The sequence below is a fragment of the Budorcas taxicolor genome, chromosome 3 (assembly GCF_023091745.1).
Source record: "Budorcas taxicolor isolate Tak-1 chromosome 3, Takin1.1, whole genome shotgun sequence".
NCBI classification, from domain to species: Eukaryota; Metazoa; Chordata; class Mammalia; order Artiodactyla; family Bovidae; genus Budorcas; species Budorcas taxicolor.
Genome location: NC_068912.1, coordinates 86570117 through 86596703, shown reverse-complemented (window position 1 = coordinate 86596703; position 26587 = coordinate 86570117). Strand labels below are relative to the sequence as shown.

Sequence of the window (26587 nt, the reverse complement as noted above, 5' to 3'; positions counted from 1 at the left end):
CTTTACCACTGAGCCTCTAAGGAAGCCCTGAAATTTAACATTTTCCAATAGCCACTTTAAAGTAAAAGGACATAGGTGAGATTAATTTTAATAAGTTTTATTTTACCTACCATATCCAAAATATCATTTTAATATATAATTGATTTAAAATTATTAATGAGATATTTTACATTCATTTCCTCATACAAAATCTTTGACATCTGATGTGTATTTTCTACTTAGTTCCTCCCAATTCAGACTCTAAATTTTCGCTGTGAATACTTGATTTAGATTTCTTGAATTAATGATGAAAAATCAATTTTGCTAGTTGTTCCAAAAGTACTTAAAAGTTTTTCAGTAACTGAATTGAGTATCAGTTTTGAAATTAAAATGGAAATTAATTCAGATGAAATTAATGTAGCACCTTAGTTACTCCAGCTACATTTCAGAAGTTCCACCCAGATATGCCTAATGGCTCTCATACTGGACTGTGAAGCTGTAGAGGCCATGCAGTGGGTTCAGTCTTCTCCTGCTTTCTTTTCTTAGCTAAACTTTTTCCAAATTGGAGAAAATTTGAAAAATGGATACAAAATGTATTGTAGAGGTGGTTTGTTTTTGGTTACAGGAGATTGGTGAGCCATTCACCTTCTGCCTCCCTCTAATTCCCACTCTTACATCTGTCCCCAGGAGTCCTGAAGCGCCTCTGTTCATCCCTGGAACTCCATGAAACAGTTAACAAGTGGTGGGAATCTTAGCACTGAGCAAATGGCACCCATTCAGAATCTTAGAGCCTTGAAGCTCAGAAAGATCTAGCATATATAGAGGTCCAGCTCCATACCCTGCTTATTTTACAGAAATAGTTACTATAAGTTCTTTGGCAGAACAGGGGTTGTGGGAGGCAGGGGCCACTCAGCCTCTGCTAAACACCTGGGAGCAGATGGATCACTTCATTCTCTTCTGCCTTGCATGGTTGTGTGTGTCCTGATCTCTTCTCCCTAACTAGGTTGGGGGCAAGGACTGCCTTTTACTGTGCTGTGGCGCCCACACAAAGCAAGACAATCAATAAATTCTTAACCGAAGGCCTGGCTGACTGCAGGAATTCAAGGTCACTTGAAATATCAGGGTCAGTGCATTGCACAACTCCAAAGAACACCATTCAAACTGTATTCTGATTGTGCAAGTAGCAGCCTTGTGAAGTCTGCAAGGTTTAAGCTGGGCTCTCATTCCCAACCGAGATGAACTTCTAAGAAATTCTTTATTGGAACAAAATAATTTCCTTCCTTATCTTCTGACAGGAAGCAACTACATAAGTAAATTTTCTTAACTTCTTGGGAATATACATTAATCAGGGAGTATGTATGGGTATGAGATTGTGTGGTGTGTGTATAATATATGCTGGGCTGCTATGTTACAAAGCACGTTTGGAACAGTTTGACCATTTCAACCTTGTCTCCAAGTGGCCACTGTATTTGTATCTTTTGAAATTTCCCATGAATGGAATCTTTCTCTGATTTGAAAGATGCCTTAGAGCTCTTGGCTTTGTAAAGCACTCTAGAGCGTGACCTTTGGGAACCAAGCTCATACACCTAAGTCACCAAATGAGCACAAGGACTCTTTGTAGCTGCATGGTTTCTATCTTCATGAAGTTGAGAAAAGGCAGAGGAGAGGGGAGGGGTCCAAGAGGTTCTCTTAAGAAAACTCTCTCTTTGCTTTTGTGTTTTTCAAGCTGACAGGTGTTTATTTTTTCTCCTGTCTACCCAGGAAACCAAGTGCTGCCTCCTGGAGCTTCTCTTGGAAGTGGGCTCACACCAGAGGCAGCAAAGGACCTTGGCCTTCCTCCTGGAATTGCAGTGGCAGCCTCACTAATTGATGCTCACGCAGGAGGACTAGGTAATGTCTTTCTCTGTGTCACCACTAGCACTATGTTCCGTCACTCTCTAGGATCGAACACACTGCTTTTCTATTTTTAAAGCAAAGATTGAGAGCTAGTGATTCTAGTTAGAGAAGAAAGCCTTTTTACACTTAAGCATATGTATAGAATTATAGAACTTTTCATCAACTGTAGAATTCATTTATAATTTTATCAGTTTACCCATACAAACTAATAGAAAAATGATATAAATAAATACCTGGATGGCTCTTTGGTTTACTGAAAACTTGATAAAGATATGTTAACTTCCAACTAGCATGTATGACAATGGTGTACTTAGCTGTACTACTTTTTTCTACACATACTCCAAAGCCCTTGCAAGTCTAATTTTATTTTAGTAATATATTTGGCTTATATCCCATGTCCAGTTACTTGGGTATATTCCTGATTTAATCTTTTAAGTAAATCTACAACCTGGCATGCTTGTATTCATTTATTCATTCATCAAAGAACCAATGAACACTTGGTGTGTCCCAAGCATGGTGCTAGGAAACAATGAATGAAAAAAAAAACAACAACAAGGTTTCATCCGCCAGTGGAAGGCAGACAGTGAGGCAAAGTTTACCGTAAAGTGTGATGACTCTATCCTCTTCTTCATTCTCATTGCAGTTTTTTTTTTTTTTTAGGGGGGAGTGGATTTTTCATAGTCTCAATATTTCTTACTTCAACTATAGACAAATTTTTTTTTTCCCAGACTTTCTAACAGTGTTTCTTTTTAAATTATGGTTCAAACTTCTTAAGATCAATTTAGGAGATCATGACCATTAGATTTTCAGAACAGAATGGACTGACCAGAGGAGAACTTTTTTTGTAGAACATAGATTTCCACTGCAGTTTTATGTATCTGCATGTGTATACTGCTCCATAATGAAAGTGAATTTCTTACTATAGATTACCATAAAAAAACTTTGAAAAATATTTTAGTCCATACTTCATATTACAGTCAAATTTATCTATCAAATGCTTACATCAAACTGCACTCACAGACCTCTGTCTTTGCATTTTTATTTCCATGTCTTTGCACATGTGTTTCTCTGCCTGGGGATGACTCATCCTCCACTTTGCCACTAGCTAACTTCTACTCTAAGTTGAAGACCATCTTAGATGCTTTATGCTCTGTGTAGCCTTCCATGGACGACGCTTCCATTTATATCTAAATTCCCTAAGCTGTCTTTCTTTCATCGCTTTTACCTACCACTATGGAAGAAGTGATTGTGTTGTGATTGCTATTTTATCTGCTTGTCTTTCCCACTAGACTGTAAACTCCTTGAAGGCATGGGCATTGTATTATTCATCCTGTATAACCTCTGCTCAGCCCTGTTTCTGGTTCTCACTGGTGCTTGATAAGTTTAATAAATGAATATAGTCCAATTAGGTCAAGAATAAGATAAAAATGTAGAGTGAAAGTTAATGTTTCCTTACACAGCAGATTATTAAGCAATGTCCAGTCTTCCACATGGTCTCTGGTTTCAGAGCAGAAGAGGTATCTGCAAAAATGCCTGTTTTATTTATCTTGATGTGTTCAGCATTCAACACAGTGCCTGAGAAATAGTAACAAGCCAATAATGCATGTGCGTTGGACAATATTGTTTATAGGCAAGGGTGTTTCCTTCCCTTTTTAATGTGGGCAGTGTGCTCTTTTGATTGGAATGTCATGATTTTGTTTTCTAATAACAGGCACAAAGAAAACTTGTGGTCTAGACAGACATAGAGTGTTCCTATATCCTGGTAATCCCTACCTCTCATGTCCTGCTTGAGGCAAGGGAAGCCTCCTCCATCAAGCTTTTTCAGTTATCTTGGGGCAACAGTCTCAGTCATCCGCCTGCACCCCAGGAGACAAGGACTTGACTTGGACCACCACGTGCTGAAAGAAAAAGGGCTACACTTGGTAACATTCAGAACTCTGGTTCCCTTGTCAGTTTTCCAGACCTCTCTAAGGAACAAACCCAAACCTGCTTTCTCACTTCTGCCCAGGGCTCACTGTACCCTTTAGGAGAGGAGGCTGTGTCCTGTGTGGTACCTGGTATTTGAAGACACTCAAAGAGTCCAAGTTGACCTGCACTGAGAGGATTCTGGGCCATGAAATGAGCACCCACACATTTTCATAAACCAGAGATAGTCAGTGGCAGAAATTTTACCCTTAGAAGCTTTCATTTTGGTTGCTTAGTTGTGTCTGACTCTTTGTAACCCCATGGACTGCAGAATACCAGGCCTCCCTGTCCATCACCAATGCCTGGAGCTTACTCAAATTCATGTCCATCAAGTTGGTGGTGCCATCCAACCATCTCATCCTCTGTTATCCCCTTGCCCTCCCGCCTTCAATCTTTCCCAGCATCAGGGTCTTTTCAAATGAGTCAGTTCTTTGTATCAGGTGGCCAAAGTTTTGGAGTTTCAGCTTCAACATGGTCCTTCCAATGAATATTCAGTCAGAACTGATTTCCTTTAAGATTGACTGGTTGGATCTCCTTGCCGTCCAAGGGACTCTCAAGAGTCTTCTCCAACACCACAGTTCAAAAGCATCAGTTCTTCGGTGCTCAGCTTTGTTTATAGTCTCTAAGAATAGACATTGCTTAATAATCTGCTGTGTAAGGAAACATTAACTTTCACTCTACAGTTCAGGACCATTTTTATCTTATTCTTGACCTAATGGGACTATATTCATTTAATAAATTTATCAAGCACCTGTGAGAACCAGAAACAGGGCTGAGCATAGGTTATACAGGATGAATAATACAATGCCCATTTATAGTCCCAACTCTCACATTTCACATCCATACTACTGGAAAAACCATAGCTGTGACTAGACAGATCTTTGTTGGCAAAGTAATATCTCTGTTTTTTAATGTGCTGTCTAGGTTAGTCATCGCTTTTCATCCAGGGAGCAAGCATCTTTTAATTTTATGGCTGCAGTCACCATCTACAGTGATTCTTGAGCCCCCAAAAATAAAGTCTGTCACTATTTCCATTGTTTCCCCATCTATTTGCCATGAGGTGATGGGACCAGATGCCATGATCTTAGTTTTCTGAATGTTGAGTTTTAAGCCAGCTTTTTCACTCCTCTCTTTCTCTTTCATCAAGAGGCTCTTTAGTTCTTCTTCACTTTCTGCTATAAGAGCAGTGTAATCTGCATATTTGACATTGTTGATATTTCTCCTGGCAATCTTGTTTCCAGCTTGTGCTTCATTCAGCCCAGCATTTCGCATGATGTGCTCTGCATATAAGTTAAATAAGCAGGGTGACAACATACAGCCTTGACATACTCCTTTCCCAATTTGGAACCAGTCTGTTGTTCCATGTCCAGTTCTTACTGTTGCTTCTTACCTGCATACAGATTTCGCAAGAGACAGGTCAGATGGTCTGGTATTCCCATCTCTTAAAGAATTTTCCACAGTTTGTTGTAATCCACACAGTCAGAAGCTTTGGCATAGTCAATAAAGCAGAAGTATATGTTTTTCTGGAACTCTATTGCTTTTTCAGTGATCCAGTGGATGTTGGCAATTTGATCTCTGGTTCCTCTGCCTTTTCTAAAAGCAGCTTGAACATCTGAAGGTTCATGGTTCATGTACTGTTGAAACCTGGCTTGGAAAATGTTGAGCATGTGAGATGAGTGCAATCATGTGGTAGTTGAACCATTCTTTGGCATTGTCTTTCTTTGGGATTGGAGTGAAAACTGACCTTTTCCAGTCCTGTGGCCACTGCTGAGTTTTCCAAATCTGCTGTCATATTGAGTGCAGCACTTTCACAGCATCATCTTTTAGGATTCAAAATAGCTCAACTGGAATTCCATCACCTCCACTAGCTTTGTTCATAGTGATGCTTCCTAAGGCCCACTTGTCTTCACATTCCAGGATGTCTGGCTCTAGGTGAGTGATCGTACCATCATGGTTCTCAGGGTCATGAAGATCTTTTTTTGTATAGTTCTTCTGTGTCTTCTTGCCACCTCTTCTTAATATCTTCTGCTTCTGTTAAGTCCATACCATTTCTGTCCTTTATTGTGGCCATCTTTGCATGAAATGTTCCCTTGGTATCTCTAATTTTCTTGAAGAGATCTCTAGTGTTTCCCATTCTATTTCTATTTCTTTGTATTGATCACTGAGGAAGGCATTCTTATCTCTGCTTGCTATTCTTTGGAACTCTATACTCAAATGTGTCTAAACTTTGCCTTTAGCTTCTCTTCTTTTCTCAGCTATTTATTTAGAAGCTTTGGCTCAATGTTTTTGTTGCTTTTAAAACACAAATGCACTTACGTTAATGTTTCCCCCTTTCTTTTCCAAAAGTAAGTTTTTTAAGCAGAAAGAGAGGACAGGACCTTGGATTCCTAAAGGGTTAAGCTTAGGGGCCAGAAGTGGCTAAGGAGGGCCTAGGAAGGTGACGTATTTAGCAGTTTTGACCAAGTTTTATCCTTCTTCTACCTCCATCTCTCCTCTTCACCTCATAACCAGTTAAGAGTTAGAATGTCTCGGAAAGAAAGGAAGCCTGGGAGCAAATATTCCCTCTTGTTTCCCAGCCTGCTCCTTTCAGGATGGGAGGAGAAGAGAGGCTCAAACATCTTAAAAAGTCATTCACCCATCCAAGCATGTAGTTACTAAGGATATATATTGAAAGCTTGCAAACCTGGTACTTACTAGAGAAGGAAGTGGTGATGCACTCCTGTATTCTTGCCTAAAGAATTGCACGGATAGAGGAGCCTGTTGCGCTGCCGTCCATGGGGTTGCAAAGAGTTGGACACAACTGAGTGACTGAATAACAGCTGGTCCAGGCACTGGAGACTACAGCAGTGAACCAAGCAGCCAATGTCCCAAACCTTTTAGTTATTCTCACCTGGCCTGCATGTTTGTGACTTAACAGTATTGGTGTGAGACAACCATCCCCTGAGATGTATTGTGATACTGTAATCAGGGCTCTGAACATGGAGTTTGAAGATCTGGATTTAAATGTTTATATTCTCTCTACCTGTGTACCTTGGGTCAAATATCATACCTCTTCATATTTCTGAATTTCCCTTCAGGCAGTAGGAGATAGCAATACTCTCCTCATAGATGTGTTAGGATGTACACAAGAAGAGCATCTGGCTTAGCATCTGGCACATAGCAGGCATGCAGTAAGGAGGTATCTTCCTTTGATTTTTCTCACTCTGGAATCACAATGCCTGACACAAAGTAGGAGCCTTATTAAGGGAAGTTCTCTTAGTTATTATCCAGGAGAATTATCTTCCCTTTGCATAGGCAGTTGGAGAAGAACCCCACCCAGGCTTCTGGACGTCATCTGCTTTCCTTGAATCTCTACCCTATATTTCCTTCCCCAAAACTCTTTCATGGAATGCAGGGTTTCCTACTTTAAGATTCTGTTTAGGTTGAGGTCAGAAACAACCTCAAGATCTGATTAGATGAACTCCATGCTGAGAGATTGCCAAGAGTCAGGTTAAGAAGCTGGCTTTGGAATTGGATCTCATCCAGGCCTCACACAAGCCCCGAACAATTACAGTTCCTTCAAGTGCTGACCTGGTGTGACCTGCCGCAGATCCCACATTCTGACTGGCAGAAGGAGTCAACATTCTGCTTTGGAGAAAGCCTCCTGGACTCTCAGTCTCCGGGGAAGCCTGGGAACAGGAGGATAAAGATCAAAGAAGCAAGTGCCACTCAACTCCTGCTTTTTCCAGTTCTGGAAAACGAGGAGGAAGGACTTGGTGGGAATAAAAATCAAAGATAAAGGGACATTTCATATTTAAGGTGCTGGTTAGTAAGTACTCCAGCAGACAGCCAGAGATAGGAGTGATTTTGTTTGCTCTTTGTGGGGGTGGTTCTGGCCAAGGCTCCTGCTGCTGATATTTTTCTAGCTTACAAAAATAGTATTAACTTGGTTCCAGGTCTATGCTTGGCTCTGGCAGCCTAGCTGTCCTGAAAGGCAATAACAACTTGATTCCTGTCTCTGGCCCTCTCCCCGCCCCCCCCCCCCCCCCCCCAGTTTTTCTTCTCTACCAGTCCAACTTCTGATTGTCCTTCACATCTTGAAATCAGGCCATCTCCTCAGGGGGCCTTCTCTGACTCCCCTAAGCTGACTTAAGGGGTCTTTTCTCTCAGTCCCATGATGTCTGAGACTTGCCTCCATTACTGTACACATCACCCAGGTTTGTGTGTGATGTCTCGTTTGTCTCATTTTCGAGTTTGTGGACTCTTTAAAAGTAAGCCCTGTGCCATTTCATTCTTATATTCCAGCAACCAGCACAGTGCTTTGCATGTAGAGGATGGTTAACAACATGCATATTTAGTGATGAGTTGGACACGACTGAGCGACTTCACTTTCACTTTTCACTTTCATGCATTGGAGAAGGAAATGGCAACCCACTCCAGTGTTCTTGCCTGGAAAATCCCAGGGACGGTGGAGCCTGCCATCTGTGGGATTGCACAGAGTCATACACGACTTAAGCGACTTAGCAGCAGAGTGAGTGAATGGCATCCCCTCCATGAGGGATGGATACTCAGCTGAGAAGTAGGGTAAGCTCCCATTACAGAGGAAACTGTCCCTGCACAGTAGGTGTACCTGGCTCAAGTCTGCACAAGGCAAAAGTGTTGTGTTGAGCACTCCCTGATCCGGTCTGGGATGTCTTGAAACTCGTGTCCTTTGTGCTCCCTCACATTAGCAGGTGTTGTCCGGGAGCAAACATAGTGCCTTGGTTTGGCATCACTCTGATTCCAGATACTGGTTTCTTTGCCAGATATTGATTTGGTTTAAATTGCTCATCTGGGCCAGATGTTGAATTGGCTTAAATCTCTCGAGTTACAGAACCAAACCAAAATGCGAATTTTTCATTTCTCCCTCTCCTCCCATCCCTTCTCCTCTGCTTTCCACTTCCTTCCTTCCTGTCTTTTTGCAGAAGAATTGGTTTAGCCCATCTTGCGAAAAGAACTTCTGGTTCAGTGCTCTGTTAGAGAAAACCATGGTTTATTCCAGTGAGCAATAAAACTTGCAACTTTACATCTCACCATTGTCAGTACTCTAGAAGCCATACTGATTCTCAGAGCAGCTTTATACACACTATTATTTTGTTTCCATTATTAAATAAAACAATGAAGCTCACAAAGACTACCTCATATACCTAAAGTCACATGGTTAACAAGTGGTAAATTCATGATTTAAACCCACGCTATTTGATTCCACACTTCTAATCACTGTGCCTTATGGAATGCATATTTGTTACAGTATGATCCAGCCTAGGCTTGCATTTGCCCTCAACTATACTCCAATATAAAACAAAAAGTTAAAAAATAGCACATGAGAAAGTAGCAAGTATCAAAAAAAGAAATTATTATGATAAATATTTATTGATGACTCACTCTACTAGTTGATGGGGGTTTAAGGTAAATATGAGAGAATTAAACTTCTGGGTACTTGTATCTACTAGTAGTGAAAATAAACATTAAATACACAACACAATTATACATTCCAAGTATATAAGGCGTTGTGAAAAAATAGAATAGGCCCAGAATTGAGACTTGAAGAATTGTCAAAGGATTCTTAGAGCAAATGATGTCTGTAATGTCATTGCAACATTTCCTGCCCTATAATTTCTTCTCGGGCTTCCCAGGTGGAGCTAGTGATAAAGAACCTGCCTGTCAATTCAGGAGACATAAGAGATGCATGTTCAATCCTTGGGTCGGGAACATTCCCTGGAGAAGGAAATGGCAACCCACTCCAGTATTGTTGCCTGAAGAATCCCATGAACAGAGGAGCCAAGCAGGCTATAGTCCTTAGGTCGCTGAAGTGACTTAGGACACAATTGCTTCTTGATAAAATGGAATTTATTTAGTTGTTGAAACTTTCAGACTTCAATGAGGCTTTATTCCTAAAAACAACGACAACAACATCACTAGTAAAACAAGAACCACTACTCTTATTGGTACCACTGTTACTGTGACTGTTTCTTACTTGCCTTCCATGTGCCAAGTACTGTGGCTAACACTTCACATACTTTATCTGTTGCTTCTCATGATGATCCTACAAGGCAGAAGTTATTTCCCATTCTATACATGAGGAAGCTGAAGGCAGAAAGAGTAACATTTCCACCATCACAAAGCCAGTATCATGGCAAGAGCGGACCTGAGACTGACTTCAAAGCTCATGATCTTTTTCTCAACCAGGGATGATTTAACTCTGCAGCCCCACTCCCATGGGACATTTGGCCATATCTTGAGACATATTTTTGATTGTCATTTGGAAAAGGGGAACTGGTATGGCATGGTAGAGGCCAAGAATGCTGCTAAGTGCCCTATAGCACTCAGGACAGCCCCACAACAGAAAGTTATCCAGCCTCAAATGTCAGTAGTGCTGGGGATGAGGAATCCTACTCTTAACTGAAACCCTCTGAATGATATTATTTCCCTTCATCAATTCAGGTGGTTTTTTGTTTGTTTCTTTGTAGAAACCAGGAAGCAGCCCCAATTAACTGTCTTAATGATATGTGAGTCCTTCGTCAAGATGTTCTTTCTGAAATTAACTCTTCAGTGAAACTAGTTGTGAGATAAGAAACTGAAGACTTCTGAATAGGGAGTATAAGATGATTCCTGCCCCTTTTGTCTTACCCAAAGTCTAACACTAGACCGCTTGTCCTCCTTTCAACACATCAGATACACTCGCCCTCTGGCCTTTGCTTGCACTGTATGCTCGGTATGGGGTGCTCCCCTCCTCCCCACTTCCACAGTCCTACTCATACATGAGAAATCAGGCTAAATGTCACTTCCACAGTGGAGATGCCTCCAAACTTAACCTCATTGTTAGAAACTAAGAATCACTCCCTCCTTGTATTTCTGCCGCACTTTCACCTTTTTCGCTTTTCACACCATATCATGTTTTTCTACCCATCATTCAGCATAGAACCCACAGAGGCAGTCCTCCAGGTATCAGTGAGTTAATTAAGATAGTAAAAATGAGAGGATTTTGAAAGATCCAAAGCAAGAATTGGTAAATCCAGGTACGGGAGCATTTTGAAAAATGTAGATACTTACGGCCTGCCCACCAAGGATCCTGAGTCTGAGTGTATGAGGTGGGTCCATAAAACCGATTATGGGATGGAAGGTGTCACCTGGGGCCCAGGGGAGAAGGCCTGCAGGACAGGTTGGCATCGAGTACACAGGTGAGAAGCAGAAAGGATGTGCAGCTTTCAGGTGGACAGATCCAACCAAAGCAGAATGGTGCTAAGAAGGAGCCAGGCCTACACTCAGATCAAGAGCTGGAGGCAGGAAGGAGTGTATCCGGCAAGAAAGCAAAGGTGGATCCAAAGAGGCAGACTTTCTGTGAGGAATGGAGGGGATTAGAAGAGCAGATAAGCCTTGCTGGCTAATCTAGAAGGAGAAAAGCAGTGTCAGTACCCAAACAGATAGAGTGAGGGTGACTGTGGGAGTTACTGGATGTGAATCAGAAGGGGGAGGAGGAGTTTGTGTGTTTTTTAAGGCTATTGTTTTAGGATGAGGTTTGGTTTAATGAGAACCACTGCTGCCTCATACCAGAGCAGCTGCGTGAGACTTATTGAGGGGCAGAGAGGGGTAAAGGGGGTGGGCAAGACAGCCTTGAGTTTCCTGCCCCCGAGGCCCCAGGGCTTTCCTGGAACACTGTGCTTCTCTGAATTGTAAGGGATGGGCCATAGCTGAGAGACCAGTGTTTTCTATGGCCAGAAATCTGGGAGGATTGTGGGCCCATGGGGCTGCAGCCAGCTCCTGTGCCCTACCCTTCTCTACTGCACAACCCAGGATATACAGCCATGAGCCTACCCTGAAAAGGTTGTTTCTTTATTTGATACACATGCTGCTGTTTGGATAATGAGTGATCATAGGCTTCAGAACTAAAAGTTTGCTCAAAGACTTTCTATATCAAATTCTTCAAATGAGAAAACCAAAGCCCAGAAAAACAGTGAATCATCAGGGTTGCCCCTCACATTACCATCAGAGTTGGAGTTAGAAACTGAGCCTCCTAATTCACTGGTCAGGGGCCCTGCCCCCATTCTACCACACTGTCTCCAAATTAGGAAGAGGAAATGGTTTGGGGTATCTGGGACACTTATCAGTTGTAGAAAATAGGAGGTGAGAAGCAGGTATACGCACACAGGTGCTTACATGAGTATATGTATATGCAGCTGTGTGCACTGCATGTATGTGTGTGTGTGCCAGTAAGTCCCTGCATGTGCGTATACGTTGTTACTTCATTCTACACATCATATCCCGTTTAAAGACTATAATTAGGATCCTAGGTGGCCATCAAATAGGTAAACTAGTTGTTCTAAGCCACACATGAGCAAGTCTCTTCCATTTTGTTATCACAGTCTCCCTTAAAAGCTGGTAGTAATAAAAGCTCCTGGCATTCAGGGTCCTTCTGGGAAGCTCAAAGCAGTTATTTTTTGTTTCATTCTGTGCCCAAGTTTGTGGTAGGCACTTAAATAGTCAGTGTCATCAACTCACAGCTATGCTGGGTCATACCATTGTTTTCTGTATTTGACATACGAGGATATCAAGGTTTAAAAACTTGTTCAGCATGGCATTTCGATAAATGATAAAGTTGGGCCCTAGGTCCAAGTCTTTCTAACTCCAGAGTCTATAAGCTTTCTCTTGCTTGCCCTGCAAGAATATTTATGTCTGTCTAGATATATCTGTGCCTTTACTTACATTAGCCTGCAGTTACACAAACATATGTCTGGATGTAAAGCAGAAGATAGAGCTTCTATAATATTTAACATTCTTCCAGGTAGGTGTGTTTCTAAATCCATTTTATGGATGAGAGAATTGAGGCACAGAGTGGAGAAGGGACTTAATAAAATATAATTAAGCCAGCACAGATTTCTGGGTTCTCCCAGTTGTGGGGAATTAAGACCAGGCTTATTAACCAGGCTGGCTATTTTTTGACTGAATGCTGGAGAGATCAGTAATACTAAAGTTGATAAAATTTCATTGATTATTTTTTTTGATTAATACTGAAATGAATGTTGACACTAAACTTACTTGTGTAGTGACTTGCTGTTCTAACCACCATCATGGTATTTTTTTAAATTTAAATTTATTGATTTTAATTGGAGGCTAATTACAATATTGCATTGGTTTTGCCATACATCAACATGACATCATGGTATTTTTACCTCCATAAATGGTTGAACAAACAGATACTTCAGCAGGTAAAGGAATTTGCTTAGGGATACAGGGTGAGGAAGGATTGTATTCAAGAATATGATACTGATCTCTCTCTTCGCTTGACTTTTTGTCTACTTTGGTGAAGACTTTTCATCAAACAATGGAGCAAGTGCTTCCTCCTAAATAGAGCGGAGTGTCTTGACTCAGTGTGAGTTCCTGGGCCTGCAGGCCATGATTTCAAGTAAATCTGTGACCAACTCATCAGCTTCAGAAATTTATCTGGTATCCAGAGGGAATTTTTAACCAGGAGGCTCTACTTATTCTCTTCTGTATTAATATGTGACTGAAAACATGAGCTGTTGTTTTCCTTTGCTGAACTTGGGAACAAAAATAAAGACACAGAATAATGCGGTCCTAGGTTCTGACACCGCCACCACCTGTTAGGAAGACTTCCCACTCCAAGTTCAAAAGGCAGAAAGCTGCTGGAAAAGTGTTTGTTTGGGGGCCTGAGGTCTAAGATTGCGCTTGCGTCACTGACTGTGTGAGTAGGCTTACCCTGCAGGTCCACTGTTTCTCATGGCACAGAAACTCAACACATGATGCTTCACATCCATATAATATCCCCAAGTGCTAATGTTTACCTTGGGACTCGCACATCCGCAGCTGTTGGTGGGAAAATGGACATCTCCAGTTATTGCTCAGTGGCGGCAGCCTCACATCTGAACTGCTGGCTGCTTCCTTATCATCTCTCCACGGGCCTGCTGAATTTCCTTGTTTTCAATTTTCTCTTAACTAAGCATTCACATGAGTCATAATAAAAGGCGAAGAGGAAAGAAAAAATTTTTTCCTACACTGGGAATCTTGAGGATCACCTCCTGGCACCATGCAACCAGTATAGAAGTCGACAAATTAAGGAAGAAATTTTTTTGCAATATGAAAAAATTGTATTAGTCTCTAGTAAGATCTTTTAGTAGCATCTCCCCCACCCACCTTGATAACTCTAATTTTATCATGTTCTGTGCTATGATTCTGATGTAAGAATTTGATTTCTGAAGACAATGAAAATGAAAACTCTTGAGGTAACACAAGGCAGCAATTAAGAACACGTAACTGATTCAAATGAATCAGAAATGGTATGGACCTAACAGAAGCAGAAGATATTAAGAAGAGGTGGCAAGAAGACACAGAAGAACTGTACAAAACAGATCTTCACAACCCAGATAATCACAATGGTGTGATCACTCACCTAGAGCCAGACATCCTGGAATGCAAAGTCAAGTGGGCCTTAGAAAGCATCACTACCAACAACGCTAGTAGAGGTGATGGAATTCCAGTTGAGCTATTTCAAATCCTGAAAGATGATGCTGTGAAAGTGCTGCACTCAATATGCCAGCAAATTTGGAAGACTCAGCAGTGGCCACAAGACTGGAAAAGGTCAGTTTTCATTCCAGTCCCAAAGAAAGGCAATGCCAAAGAATGTTCAAACTACTGCACAATTGCACTCATCTCACATGCTAGGAGAGTAATGCTCAAAATTCTACAGGCCTGGCTTCAACAATACATGAACGGTGAACTTTCAGATGTTTAAGCTGGTTTTAGAAAAGGCAGAGGAACCAGAGATCAAATTGCCAACATCCGTTGGATTATCGAAAAAGCAAGAGAAACACATCTCTTTCTGCTTTATTGACTATGCCAAAGCCTTTGACTGTGTGGACCACAGTAAACTGTGGAAAATTCTTAAAGAGATGGGAATACCAGACAACCTTCCCTGCCTCCTGAGAAATCTGTATACAGGTCAGGAAGCAACAGTTAGAACTGGACATGGAACAACAGAGTCAATTTGGAACCAATTGGTTCTACCCTTATGGCAGAAAGTGAAGGAGAACTAAAGAGCCTCTTGATAAAAGTGAAAGAGGAGAGTGAAAAAGTTGGCTTAAAGCTCAACATTCAGAAAACTAAGATCATGGCATCTCGTCCCATCACTTCATGACAGATAGATGGGGAAACAGTGGAAACAATGACAGACTGTTTTTTTGGGGTCCAAAATCACCGCAAATGGTGACTGCAGCCATGAAATTAAAAGACACTTACTCCTTTGAAGAAAAGTTATAACCAACCTAGACAGCATATTAAAAAACAGAGACATTACTTTGCCAACAAAGGTCCATCTAGTCACAGCTATGGTTTTTCCAGTAGTCATGTATGGATGTGAGAGTTGGACTGTAAAGAAAGCTGAGTGCCAAGGAATTGATGCTTTTGAACTGTGGTGTTGGAGAAGACTCTTGAGAGTCCCTTGGACTGCAAGGATATCCAACCAGTCCATCCTAAAGGAAATCAGTCCTGAATATTCATTGGAAGGACTGATGCTGAAGCTGAAACTCCAATACTTTGGCCACCTTATGCAAAGAACTGACTCATTTGAGAAGACCCTGATGCTAGGAAAGATTGACAATGTGAGGAGAAAGGGATGACAGAGGATGAGTTGTTTGGATGGCATCACCGACTCAATGGACATGAACTTGAATAAACTCTGGGAGTTGGTGATGGACAGGGAGGCCTGCCATACTGCAGTCCTTGGGGTTGCAAAGAGTCAGACACGGTGAACGACTGAACTGAAAAGACTCAAAACCTGATTCTACTTGCTGTCTATGTGACTTTGGGAAGTCTCTTGACACTCCATCCTTCAATTTTTCCTCCTGTAAAATGGGAATAAAAATCACACCCACCTCGTAGAGTTGTTTGAGGAATAAATGAGCTAGTATTTGTAAAGCACTTAGAACAGTATCTGTATATTTATGTGTGAGCAGTGGGATCTCAACAGATACACATTATGAATGATAGCAGTGGGCAAGAGAAATTCAAAGTTCCATTCCTTTATTTTAATAAATATGTTATATCTTCCTTTTATGTGCCATGTGTTATTATAGGAGTGTTAGATATGGTATTGAAAAGAAACAAGTTCCTACTCTGTAGAGCTTCTATTTGCTGAGGGTGTTGTCTGTTGCTGGAAGTGTTCATATCCTCACATATGTGTATATATTTTATATGCACTGAATGCATGCATGCACATGCACACACATGCACGTGGATAGACATGTTCATGCATGTGCTTATGTGAGTCCATATGTTTTCATTTGTTACACACTTCCATCTGCATATATGTATACATGTTGTGATTATGCATATGTATGTACCTGTATCTTCATGCTCTTAAATATGTATGTTTGGCAGAATGTTTGTATGTATGTTTGTGTGTGCCTATGTGTGTACCAGTATACCCACACACATACACTTGAGTATAGTGTATGTGTGGGTTTATGTGTATATGTATATATGCATTCATGTGTCTTTATCAAGTACTGCTAAGTGTTACGAAGATCAGGTCTTTGTAAAGCAATGCAGAGTGCCAGCAGTTGCTGCCAGTACAGAGAGTTCTGGAAAGTTTAATCGAGAGTGGTGACATTTGAGGAAACATACCTTAGTGGAGTGAGGGAACATTTTGTGGTTTAAGAAGCAAGTAGCAATTAATTCAGTCAGCAAATATGTGTTAGGCCCACACTTGGCCCTCAGATGCCATACAGGAAACTGGGGCTACCAGGGTGAAGATGACCCAGTCCTTTCTTAAGAGGAGCTTAGCAGCTAGTAGACAGGTCAGACCTGTCATCAGGAAAATCTCACTGGAAGCTGCATCCTGCTTTTCCCAGATGAAAGGGAAGTGTCACAAGAGTGCAGGGAATAGGTCAACCACCTCTGCCAGGACAAGTGAGAGAAGCATCACTTAGGAGGTGGAAATGGGATAAGCATTTCAAGAGGCCAGAACAGAATGTGAAAAATTTCTGAGTGTGATAAGGCCTGACTCCATCAAGGATCCTTTCAGCATGGCAAGCCTGCAGTTCATCTGTGAGGGGAACAGTGAGAGTCGGCCCAGAAAGCAGAAGCCATGTTCCATAGTATGGGTTCTGAGCTCCCAGCTTTGCCATTGGTTTTTAACAAGTTACGTAGCTGCTCTACGCCTCAGAGTTCTTTTCTATAAATGGAGATGATCCTCTGGAATTGTGTGGACACCTTCTTCTAACACATGGTGAGCCCTTAAGTGTTAGCTCTTCCAGGTCAGAAGCTCAAATGTAAAAAGCCTTGAATTCCAAGTCTAGGAGACTGGATGCTAAAATTAAGTTGGATCAACTATATCTATTCAAGTAGCTTCCTCAGCACTGGTTGTCATGTGACAACTATGTCAAGCATTCCACAGGAAGCATTTGCCTTGAGAGTACATCTATGGTTTGTAATACCAATGGATGATAGTCCAAACGAAATAGAGCAGTTAAAAAAATAATAATAATATCTCAATTTAAGCTTAAAACAAAAATTTATTTCAAGGGAATGAAGCAGATATTTGTTCTCCCAGGCCCTGGAAATTCAGAAATAACCTGCTTTTTTCTGCCAGGGCTTTGCACTCTTCCTTTGCAGCATCACTTCCCAACCTGCAGAAATGTAGCTGGAAGGCAAAATGCATTTCCCCATCTCTGACTTCCATATCTCAGCATCATTGTTTCTCATCCATCAGGTCTGAGGGTGGCAGTGATACTTTTCACTCTCTCTTACCCACCCTGATCTTGGCCACTGTCTTTATGCGAGAAGTTTTATCTCTGGTCCTGTCATCTCTTTCTTCAAGTCCGAACAGAGAATGTACCAAGTCTGCCCGTGCTCACTGTAGTCTGAGATGCTGAATGTTTTTCCAGAATCCTTAAGGATTTCTATGCCCATACTTCTCAATATTCCATCTTCATTTTTATTGGTGGCAATACAAATGTTCCCACATAGCTGCCCTCCATTCCCATTTTGTTTAGAAATTATTATTTACTAGAGACTGAAAATGGGAAATACACAGAGGAGCAATATGAGAAAATAAGTCATTTACATTATTTCCAATTCTCTGTAGTAAATTGAAATCATAATCCAGATAATCCAAAAAAACAACAAATATTTTAATTTGAACATAGAATGACTTAAGTTTTCGTTTGTTTGTACATCTGATTCCTGATGTTATTTACTTATTGTAGTGGTTTGAATATGCAGAGTCAATCAAGGAATTAATTAAAATGCAGAGTACTAGGTTCCCACAACCACCACTACCATAAATACTGAACAGGAGGTTTGACTGTGGCCTAAACATCTGCCTTGTATCTTGTCCCCACATGATACTAATGGCTTCACCACTAGCACTTTAAAAGATGCACGAGGGATGGTCAGAACTCAAGTTGGTTCCAGTCAAAGTTATCTGTTTATAATCCAGAAAGAACAAAATTGAGTCCAGGCTAATTAAAGGACTGCTTTTAAAATTTTCTATTTGAAAAGTAGAGCAATAAAGAGCTCTTCCAATCCGGTACACTTACCATAAGTTGGGCACTGCATAAGTGTTTACCTTGACAACACTTATAACTCTGGCTATGTACGTTGTTCCCACGCCCATGTAAAGGTCAAAATGAGACTTACTTCGGTTCAGGCATGTGGGTGGGACGAGAGCAGAGCTTTGAAGGTCTATCTGACTCTGGGTCTCCTGTACTTACCATCAGGTAGCTTCACCCAAGCCTGTGTTAACTGAGGTAGCCTTAGACAATTTTTTTTTTTTTTTAATGTTGAAAAAAGGAAAAACGTGGAAAACCTTTGAATCAAATGTTCAGGTCTAGGGAAGGCTGAGGTTCTTACATTCTGTTTAAAGAGATTGTGTTAGGCTATTGAGCTGTGTTATTACAGGTCCTTGGGCTGAATTTAGCCTAGTGAGTTAAAAGTGTACCAGCCTTGTGACTCACCACTGTGAAACTGAGGTGGGGAGGATGGGCGACTGTACCACCAGTATCAGTAACATGAGTGAAGACTCCACACACCTTTTATATTCGGGCCTCTCACCACTGAAACTTGTAAAGAAAAACCCACACAATTCGATTCTGTGAAACACATTAAATATTCTTGAATAATATGTGTCTTATTCACACATTGTCTGGTTTACTGTGGTATAACCCTATTGCCTAGCCTAATGCATGTGGGATAATAATTCTTTCCCTGTGTGCATATCTCTAAATATAACACATAGAGAATAACATCTAGACATTTAAGTAGATGATTATATTACTGTCTCCCCTACTTAGACTATGAGCTTCTTATGGGCAATGAATCTGGTCATATTCATCTCTATAACTTCAGAGCCCAGCACTTAACCTAGTAAGTATAAACTTCAGTTAATGTTTTTGCCTATAAACATGCTAAGCAGTATGCTATTAATAGTTAGTATGGCAAAACCAGTGATGTAAAGAAGTTCTTAGCCTGAGGACTAAGTTCTATAGGAATTTGGAAAAGGGAGAAGTCTCTTTCAGGAGAAACAGTAAGACAATGGAAAGACAAGATACTAAAATTCTTTGAATAACTTCAACATGGCAGAAATGTGCTAGGCAGTGTTCTTGCCTGGAGAATCCCAGGGACGGCGGAGCCTGGTGGGCTGCCGTCTATGGGGTCGCACAGAGTCTGTGCAACTGAGGCACACACTGAAGCGACTTAGCAGCCGCAGCAGCAGTCTACTTGTATGATCTTCATATCAACTCCAGCAGCTTACACAAGATCACACAACTAGTAAGACAACCCTAGAATGTCAGCTGCCATAGTCCTTTAGGAAAGTGTGAGGGGTAGCCTTTGAACTGAACCCAGAGTAATAAGTATCTTCTCCATTGCAAGCAATGAAATATAAAGTCGTCTGGATGGAGAGAATAGCATTCATGAAGCCACTAGAATGGGGCTGAGAAATGGTAAGCATTTCGGTTTGGCCAAAGTCTGTGATATCTGTAAGAGATTCCTGGAGGACGGGTTATAAGGATCAGATAGGTGGGGAGAAAATGGCAGTACTTAGCATCATGTTGAAAATCTGTGCACCCCTCCTCTTCTCAGGCATTGTTAAGCCACTGAAGGTGGTTTTAAACAAGATACTTATTCCAAGCAGACGTTTCTGTATTTCCCAAAAGTTTGGGAAGAGGAAAGTGCAAAGGAGAAGGAGTAGCCTATGGTAGCGCTGTAGCAGGGGACCTTGAAAGAAATACAGGGAATTTGACAGTTTTTCCCCCTCCTCCCCCTCTCTGTACACCTCCTCCCGCTTCTTTCTCCTCTTCCACTTTCCTTCTTCTCCTTCTCCTTCTTTTCTAAATTAATTGATTATGCAAAAGTTACTGAAAATTTTGGATGCTCTTTATATTTCTCCTATTACTAACTGTATGAAAGTATCTTTTTGAATTTCAAATGAAGTTTCTCTCATAATTGGCAAAATATAATAAATAACTTCTTAACTTTAAAGTAGTCAGAATAATTTATTCAATTTTAAGCTGGGCTTTCATTAAAACTTATTTTATTTAATGGAGGTATCCACTTGACTTGAGGGGCCATGATCAAATGAGAAGCCCAGAGAATTTGGCTTGATATTTCTACCCTTTACACAAGATATTTGCTGATTTGAAGTCTGCAGCTGAGATTCTAGCAAGCTAAGCACCAATTTGGTAACCTCCCCAGGATGGAAGGACAACAACTTGAGTTCAGGGATCATTAAGGATGAAGGATACTGGTAAACACTCTAGACTTTTAGTTGGGACCATAAGAATAAGCTGGAAAAGACAAACTTTACTGAAGCCTGGCTTTGAATCAAGTCAGCACCTAATTAAATGCAGTTAAATCTCTCCCTCTTCAGCTAACTGGAAGAAGCAAAACTGTATTTTTTCTGGAGGAAGACAACGTAAGAGGTTCAACTTATACATAAAATTTTTCATTTACAGTTTCTCCACCAAAACAATCTTAGGTATGCAAAATATAAGAATTTTCATAAAGCAAGAGAAAAACCAAACCCACAGATGGTTGAGATGTTGGAAGTATTATATTCAAGAAATTATAGGAAAAGATGAAGAATTCAGAGGACTGGGAAGTTTAAAAAGAACCAAATGGAAATTCTAGAGCTGAAAATGCAGTAACTGAAATTAACAGCAGATTCAATATAGCCTAAGAAAGAATCAATGAACTGGACAGTAGGTCAGGAAAATATCCATACTGCAACATAGTATACAAAAGGTTGGAAAATACACAAGAGTATGAGATATGGGCATGGGTAAAGGGGTCTAGCAGAGATATAATCAGAAGCCTAGAATGAGAGGAGATATATTATAAAACAGAAGCTATATTTGAAAAGATAATTTCTAAAAGTTTTCCAAAACTGGTAAAAGAACTCAGGCGAATCATTTTAACATTAAAAAAAAAAAAAACTATTAATGCAGTTTCATATTTAAAAAAGAAGAAAATGATAGGATTATTTTAATAGCTGTTTAAAGAAAGACCTTTCATAAATAAAATGTAAGACAGATTCATGACTTAAAAAAAAATCTTGGCAAATGTAGAACAGAAAGGAACTTTCTTTATTCTGATTAAGGATGCACACAGAACAAAACACTTAATTCAAACATCAGACTTAATGGTGAAATAGAACTTCCCCATTCTCACCACTTTTATTCCACACTTTAGTGTATGTCCTAGCCAGAGCAGTAAGTCAAGGAAAATATAAAGATTATGAGAAAGATGTACAATTGACATCATAAATGACATAACACATAAATAACACACATATAGAAATTTTAATACTTTATAGATAAAGTATTAAAATCTATAAATAATTTAGCAATATTGTTATTCAAAAAGTCAGGACAGAAATAAATTTGATTTTCATAAATGAGAAGTATTTCTTTAAAATATTAAAATTTTAAATAGCATAATTTACAGTAATATAAAAAAATCCAATACCTAGAAGTAAATTTAATGGCAGATGTTAAGGACATCTATGCACAAATCTATGAAATATTATTAAAAGAAACTGAAGAAGACACAAATGAATGGAGGGATATATGATGTTCATTGATTGGAAGACTCAATATTATATTCTCCTTTTTTTGTTCTTTCCAGTTTCTTGTATGGACTCAATGAGTCCAGTTCAAAATTCTAGCAGATTTGTGTGTGAGGGGGTAGAAATTGATGGTCAAATTCTGAAACTTTATGTAAAGAGCCAATAATAAACAAGATAACTTTGGAGAAGAACAAAGTTGGCAGAATTTAATACTACCAGATATATATATATATAATATATATATATACACACAAACTTGTTATAAAGTAATAAAGGCTGGTATTATGGCACAGGTAGACAAACCAGAGGAAAACAGATTAAGGAGTCTAGAAACAGACTTACTCATATATAAACAATTAATTTATTACAGGGGTAGTACTGCAGATCTGTGAGGTGTGTTAATTGGATATCAGTGTGGGAAAAATTGGATGTTGCCCCTTGCCTTATACTATGAAAGTGAAAGTGACCCAGTTGTGTCCAACCCTTTACGACCCCATGAACTATATAGTTCATGGAATTCTCCAGGCCAGAATACTGGAGTGGGTAGCAGATGGCAGAACGTGGGGAGGCTGTGGATGATGACGAGGACTGGCCAGCTTTGGGGGACAGCGTCCAGTGACAGCATAACAGGTGTGCCTGGTCAGTGCAAGGTTGGAAGGCCTGGCAAGTGGAAGCTGCTTCACGTTGTCTGTTCAGTTGCTGCCTCTGGTCCACACTGCTGATGGCCTTGGGAGTTCTCTCTCCAAAGAGTGCCCAAAGAGATGCACTGACTTGGACATACTCCAGGTTTGCCCAGAGGTGCTTTGAAGTGATGGACTGGGTGTTCTTTTTTTAAATCACTCAAGAATTCTTCCCATCGTAATAAAGAATTTAGAAGAAGTGAGAGCAAAGTCAGAGTGAAAAAAATAATACGAACACACAGCATATATCCAACAGAAATAAGTACCTGTGTGCACCAAAAAACCCTGTCCAAGAATACCCACAGCTCCATTCCTACACTCTCAGGGCTGGAATAAAGCATGATTTCCAGAGCCAGACAGCCTGATTCTTATTCCACACATCACCTGCTCTCTGTGATCACTGGTCAGTTACTCACCCTGCTGGCTCACAGGTTGTTTCCCAGATGGGTCTCATAAGAGTAATTGTGTGGAGTCACTTCTATGATAATTTACAAAAAGCACCTAGAAGAGTTCCTGGAGCAGGTAAATACTACACAGGTGTTAGCTCTTACGATGATGGTGTTGTAGAGGAGACCTAAAGCTTTTCAGGTAGGCTGCAGCAAGACCTGGAGTGAGTGGCCACAGCCGAGGTAGAGGAGGCCTCTGATCACCAGGTCGAAGAGGAAGCAGGCCCTCAGTGGGGAAGCCTGTCTGGACCCACACATGGTGAGACCCTTCCTTCTGCTCGTCGCTTGCTATGCTCCTTTGGCACCCATGGTCAGGCTGCCGGGTACCCGCATCCTTGGCTCCCAGGAGATTGTGAGCCCTAGGAGGACAGTGATTATGTTTTTTTCAGGTACTGTTACCCCTGCAGTGCTGAGCATGCTGCCTCTTGGAGAGCTGTGCTCGCTCAGTAAACGTTTATCAAATTGGATCCTACCCAATGGAGGAGAGAGAGAATATTATTCAGGGCCTAAGATGTGATCACAGCACTTTTCTTTCATAACAAGATTGCCTTTTACACTTTTACTTTGAAATCATCACTTCACTTTTACAGAGGAGGTATGAGAGGCTCAAGGAACTCAGCTCATTTGCTCAAAGTCATGTAGCTGGAAAGGTCTCTTTCTCCCTGAAGTCCAGGGCTGTTGCAGACCATCCTCCTTCCCCCCAGAGCCCAGGGCAGGCCCAGAGAAAGAAGAGGGGAGCCTGGCCAGGGCTAACTATCCCAAGAACGTGGATGTCGGGAGCAGGTGTGTAGGTGGAAAGGGAGGGCTGAATGTTGATCTCTTGTCGTTTCATCTGCAGTTTTTGAAAAATCCCAGTGTATTCCTTGTGGGATTTTCTATAATTCATTTTTGCTCTCGTCTTCCACACTATTTATTTACCTAAGCCTTTGTTCTCTTTGAAACTATTCGAGCCACATGTCATTCATTCGCTGTGTTAAAACCCTGGACCCTTTATCCTGCTCAGGTTTTGTTTTGTTTTTCCTCTCTCCAGCTGCTCTGCATAGCACTTAATTCTCAGGTTCTCTGGCCTGACTCTCATCCAGTGATGGGTCGCCTTACACTCCTACCCCCACTCAGCCAGTAATAGGGACCAGGAACAGAGGATCCAGCTTCAAAAATCTTATTTTTCTTTTTTGTCTCCTTGTTTTCTGAAGCGTGGCGCAAGGTTAGATCAAGCAGTCTAGGTGTAGTGAAGCCCTGTAACACTCTCTGGGGGAGATCCTAGCCCAGAAACTTGGCTGGTTTTGGCACTGGGAGGGAATTCCAGGCTTTGAAGAATCTGTCAATGTTCAATTAACCCCACAAAACCTCTGGACGTTTTTTGATGGAACCAAAACTCACACCAAGGGAGGAGGCGCTGAGTGTGGCCTCAGAGGCTAGGGAGAGAGAACTGGGGAGCCAACTATGATATTTTCCTCTGAAATCTCAGGCCTCTTTCCCAGGTTCAGGTGTCCAAAAGAATCTGTCTGAGCAAGTCCCATCCCCCCTTAGTGTTGTCCTGAATCGTCTCACCAGTCTGCTCTGTGTCTTTCAGGGGACTGTCCAGGTGACTGCTCCCTTTCTCGCCTGCAGAGCGCCTTCAGAGAATCTGATAAATGAGACCATTTGTCTAGGGCCAAGAAAAGATTACTATCTCCTGGGAGAAGTTGGACACTGATATTTATTTAGCAGTTTTTATATCCGAGGCACAGGCTGCTTGCCTTACGTGTAGGGTGACCATACATTACAACTTGCTCGGGACTTGGGATGGGGGCCTGCTTCCTGGGACACTGGGTGTACAGTGCTGTTGTTGCTGTTGTTGTTCAGTCACTAAATCGTGTCCAGTTGTGACCCCATGAACTGCAGCACATTAGGCTTCCCTGTCCTTCACTGTCTCCTGGAGTTTGCTCAAGCTCATGTCCACTGAGTTCAGGATGCCTCATCCTCTGTCGCCCTGTCCTCCGGCCTTCACTCTTTCCCAGCATCAGAGTCTTCTCCAATGAGTCAGCTCTCCGCATCAGGTGGCCAAGTAGATGCTGTTACTCCCACCTCCCACCTGAGAGAAAACTGAGGCCTAGAGAGGCGTTAGCTTATGCAGTGTGCCAAGTGCTTATGCTTACGCACTGGCTTATGCTGCATAGCACACAGGTGGTGGACCTGGGAACCCAGTATAAATTGTCTTCTGATCCAACCATGTTCTTCAGAATACAGGGTTGCATCTTCTTCAGGTTCTGTAGGCCAGTAGTTCACATCCTCTCTCTCTCCTTTGTCTTATCTGTCTATCCCTAGGCTACCGGAAATGCTTTTCCTTTCCTATTCTCTCCCCCTGCTGACTGAGGAGACTCCTGCTTCCCCTCCTTCAGGAGGTCCTTCCTGACCATTCAGACTAGATCAGGGGTCCTGGCTCCATACTTTGATTAGACAGGTTCAGATCTGAGTCACTGGCTGTTCCTTATTTTCTTGTGTCTGCCTGTGTTCCTTTCCTCCCTCCTAGACCAGGACCCAGTAGTATAAAAGAAAACAATTTTCATCTTAAGCATTCTTGCTCTTCACAGTGCCTGGCATATAACTGGGAATCAATAAATAGCTGTCAAATTAACTAACTTATAAAACATCAGAAGGCAACTGTGTGATTTAGAGTCACAGTTTTAGGTTTATGTAAGGACTTATTCCAGAAGACACATTTGTGATACTTGGACCAGTTCTCTTAATTTTATTTCTTTTACTTAGATGGTAAGTGATTTTTGTGACTTAACTTGGCTATTTGGATTGGATTTCAACTTGACCCTTTTCCATGTCTAATGCCTGTGAGTGAAAAATTGTTTTTTATGATGTCACAGTTGAGAATATCCAAGTAATCGAGAGGCTGTGTTGCAGTTACAAAGAAAGGAATTTCTGAAATCAAGCTTTTGCTTAGTCTTTACTGTGGATTGTGCCAGTGTTCTCTGAGTCTCAGATTTCCAAGCTATTACATATTACAGCCTACCTTTGAGATTTGATCTTTCTGGGTAGAAGGGAGAACAGAGGAGTGAGACCCAGATACAGTTATCTGAGGGTCTCTCCTTTGTTCTCTGACCTTCCCAAAGCTCTTGTATTGGCATCTGATGGGTGCAAGTCTTGGACAAGTGTGACATTTAGAATCGATGTTTGCCATCACCAAGTTGTACTGTAGGATGAATGGTCCTACATGTTATTGTGGATTTTAGGAATATAAATAGCTTTTGGTTTATTATCAACAGTGTTTAAAATGTTAGCCTGGATTGTTCCTACTACCTGGTATCTCATTTTTGTGATTCCCCGGAGCCCCCAATTATTCTGTCATCAGTTGTCCAGATGGACACACAAGGACAGAAAACAAGTGTTCTAGTCACTCTGTGCAAGCCCAGATCCCTCTGGCAGAGCATGCAGCATGCTGAGAGGGAATGCCTGAACCGCCGTGCCAAGCCCTGCTTTAACACCAAAGACTGAGATTGGTCAATAGTAACAATGGTGGCAGAACTGTA

At 41.2% G+C, this 26587-nt stretch overlaps 1 protein-coding gene across 7 annotated transcripts in view; it reads left to right on the top strand.

The window, feature by feature from the left end:
• Nucleotides 1-26587, top strand: part of FGGY (FGGY carbohydrate kinase domain containing) — a 501197-nt gene that overhangs the window by 251775 nt on the left and 222835 nt on the right. For all 7 annotated transcript variants that reach the window (XR_008199109.1, XM_052636858.1, XM_052636853.1 and 4 more), the window contains exon 7: nucleotides 1741-1869. Coding sequence is in view for 6 of the 7 variants with exons in the window: in XM_052636858.1 (XP_052492818.1) it covers nucleotides 1741-1869 (129 nt within the window). In the remaining variant the exon portion in view is untranslated. The remainder of the gene's footprint in view (nucleotides 1-1740; nucleotides 1870-26587) is intronic.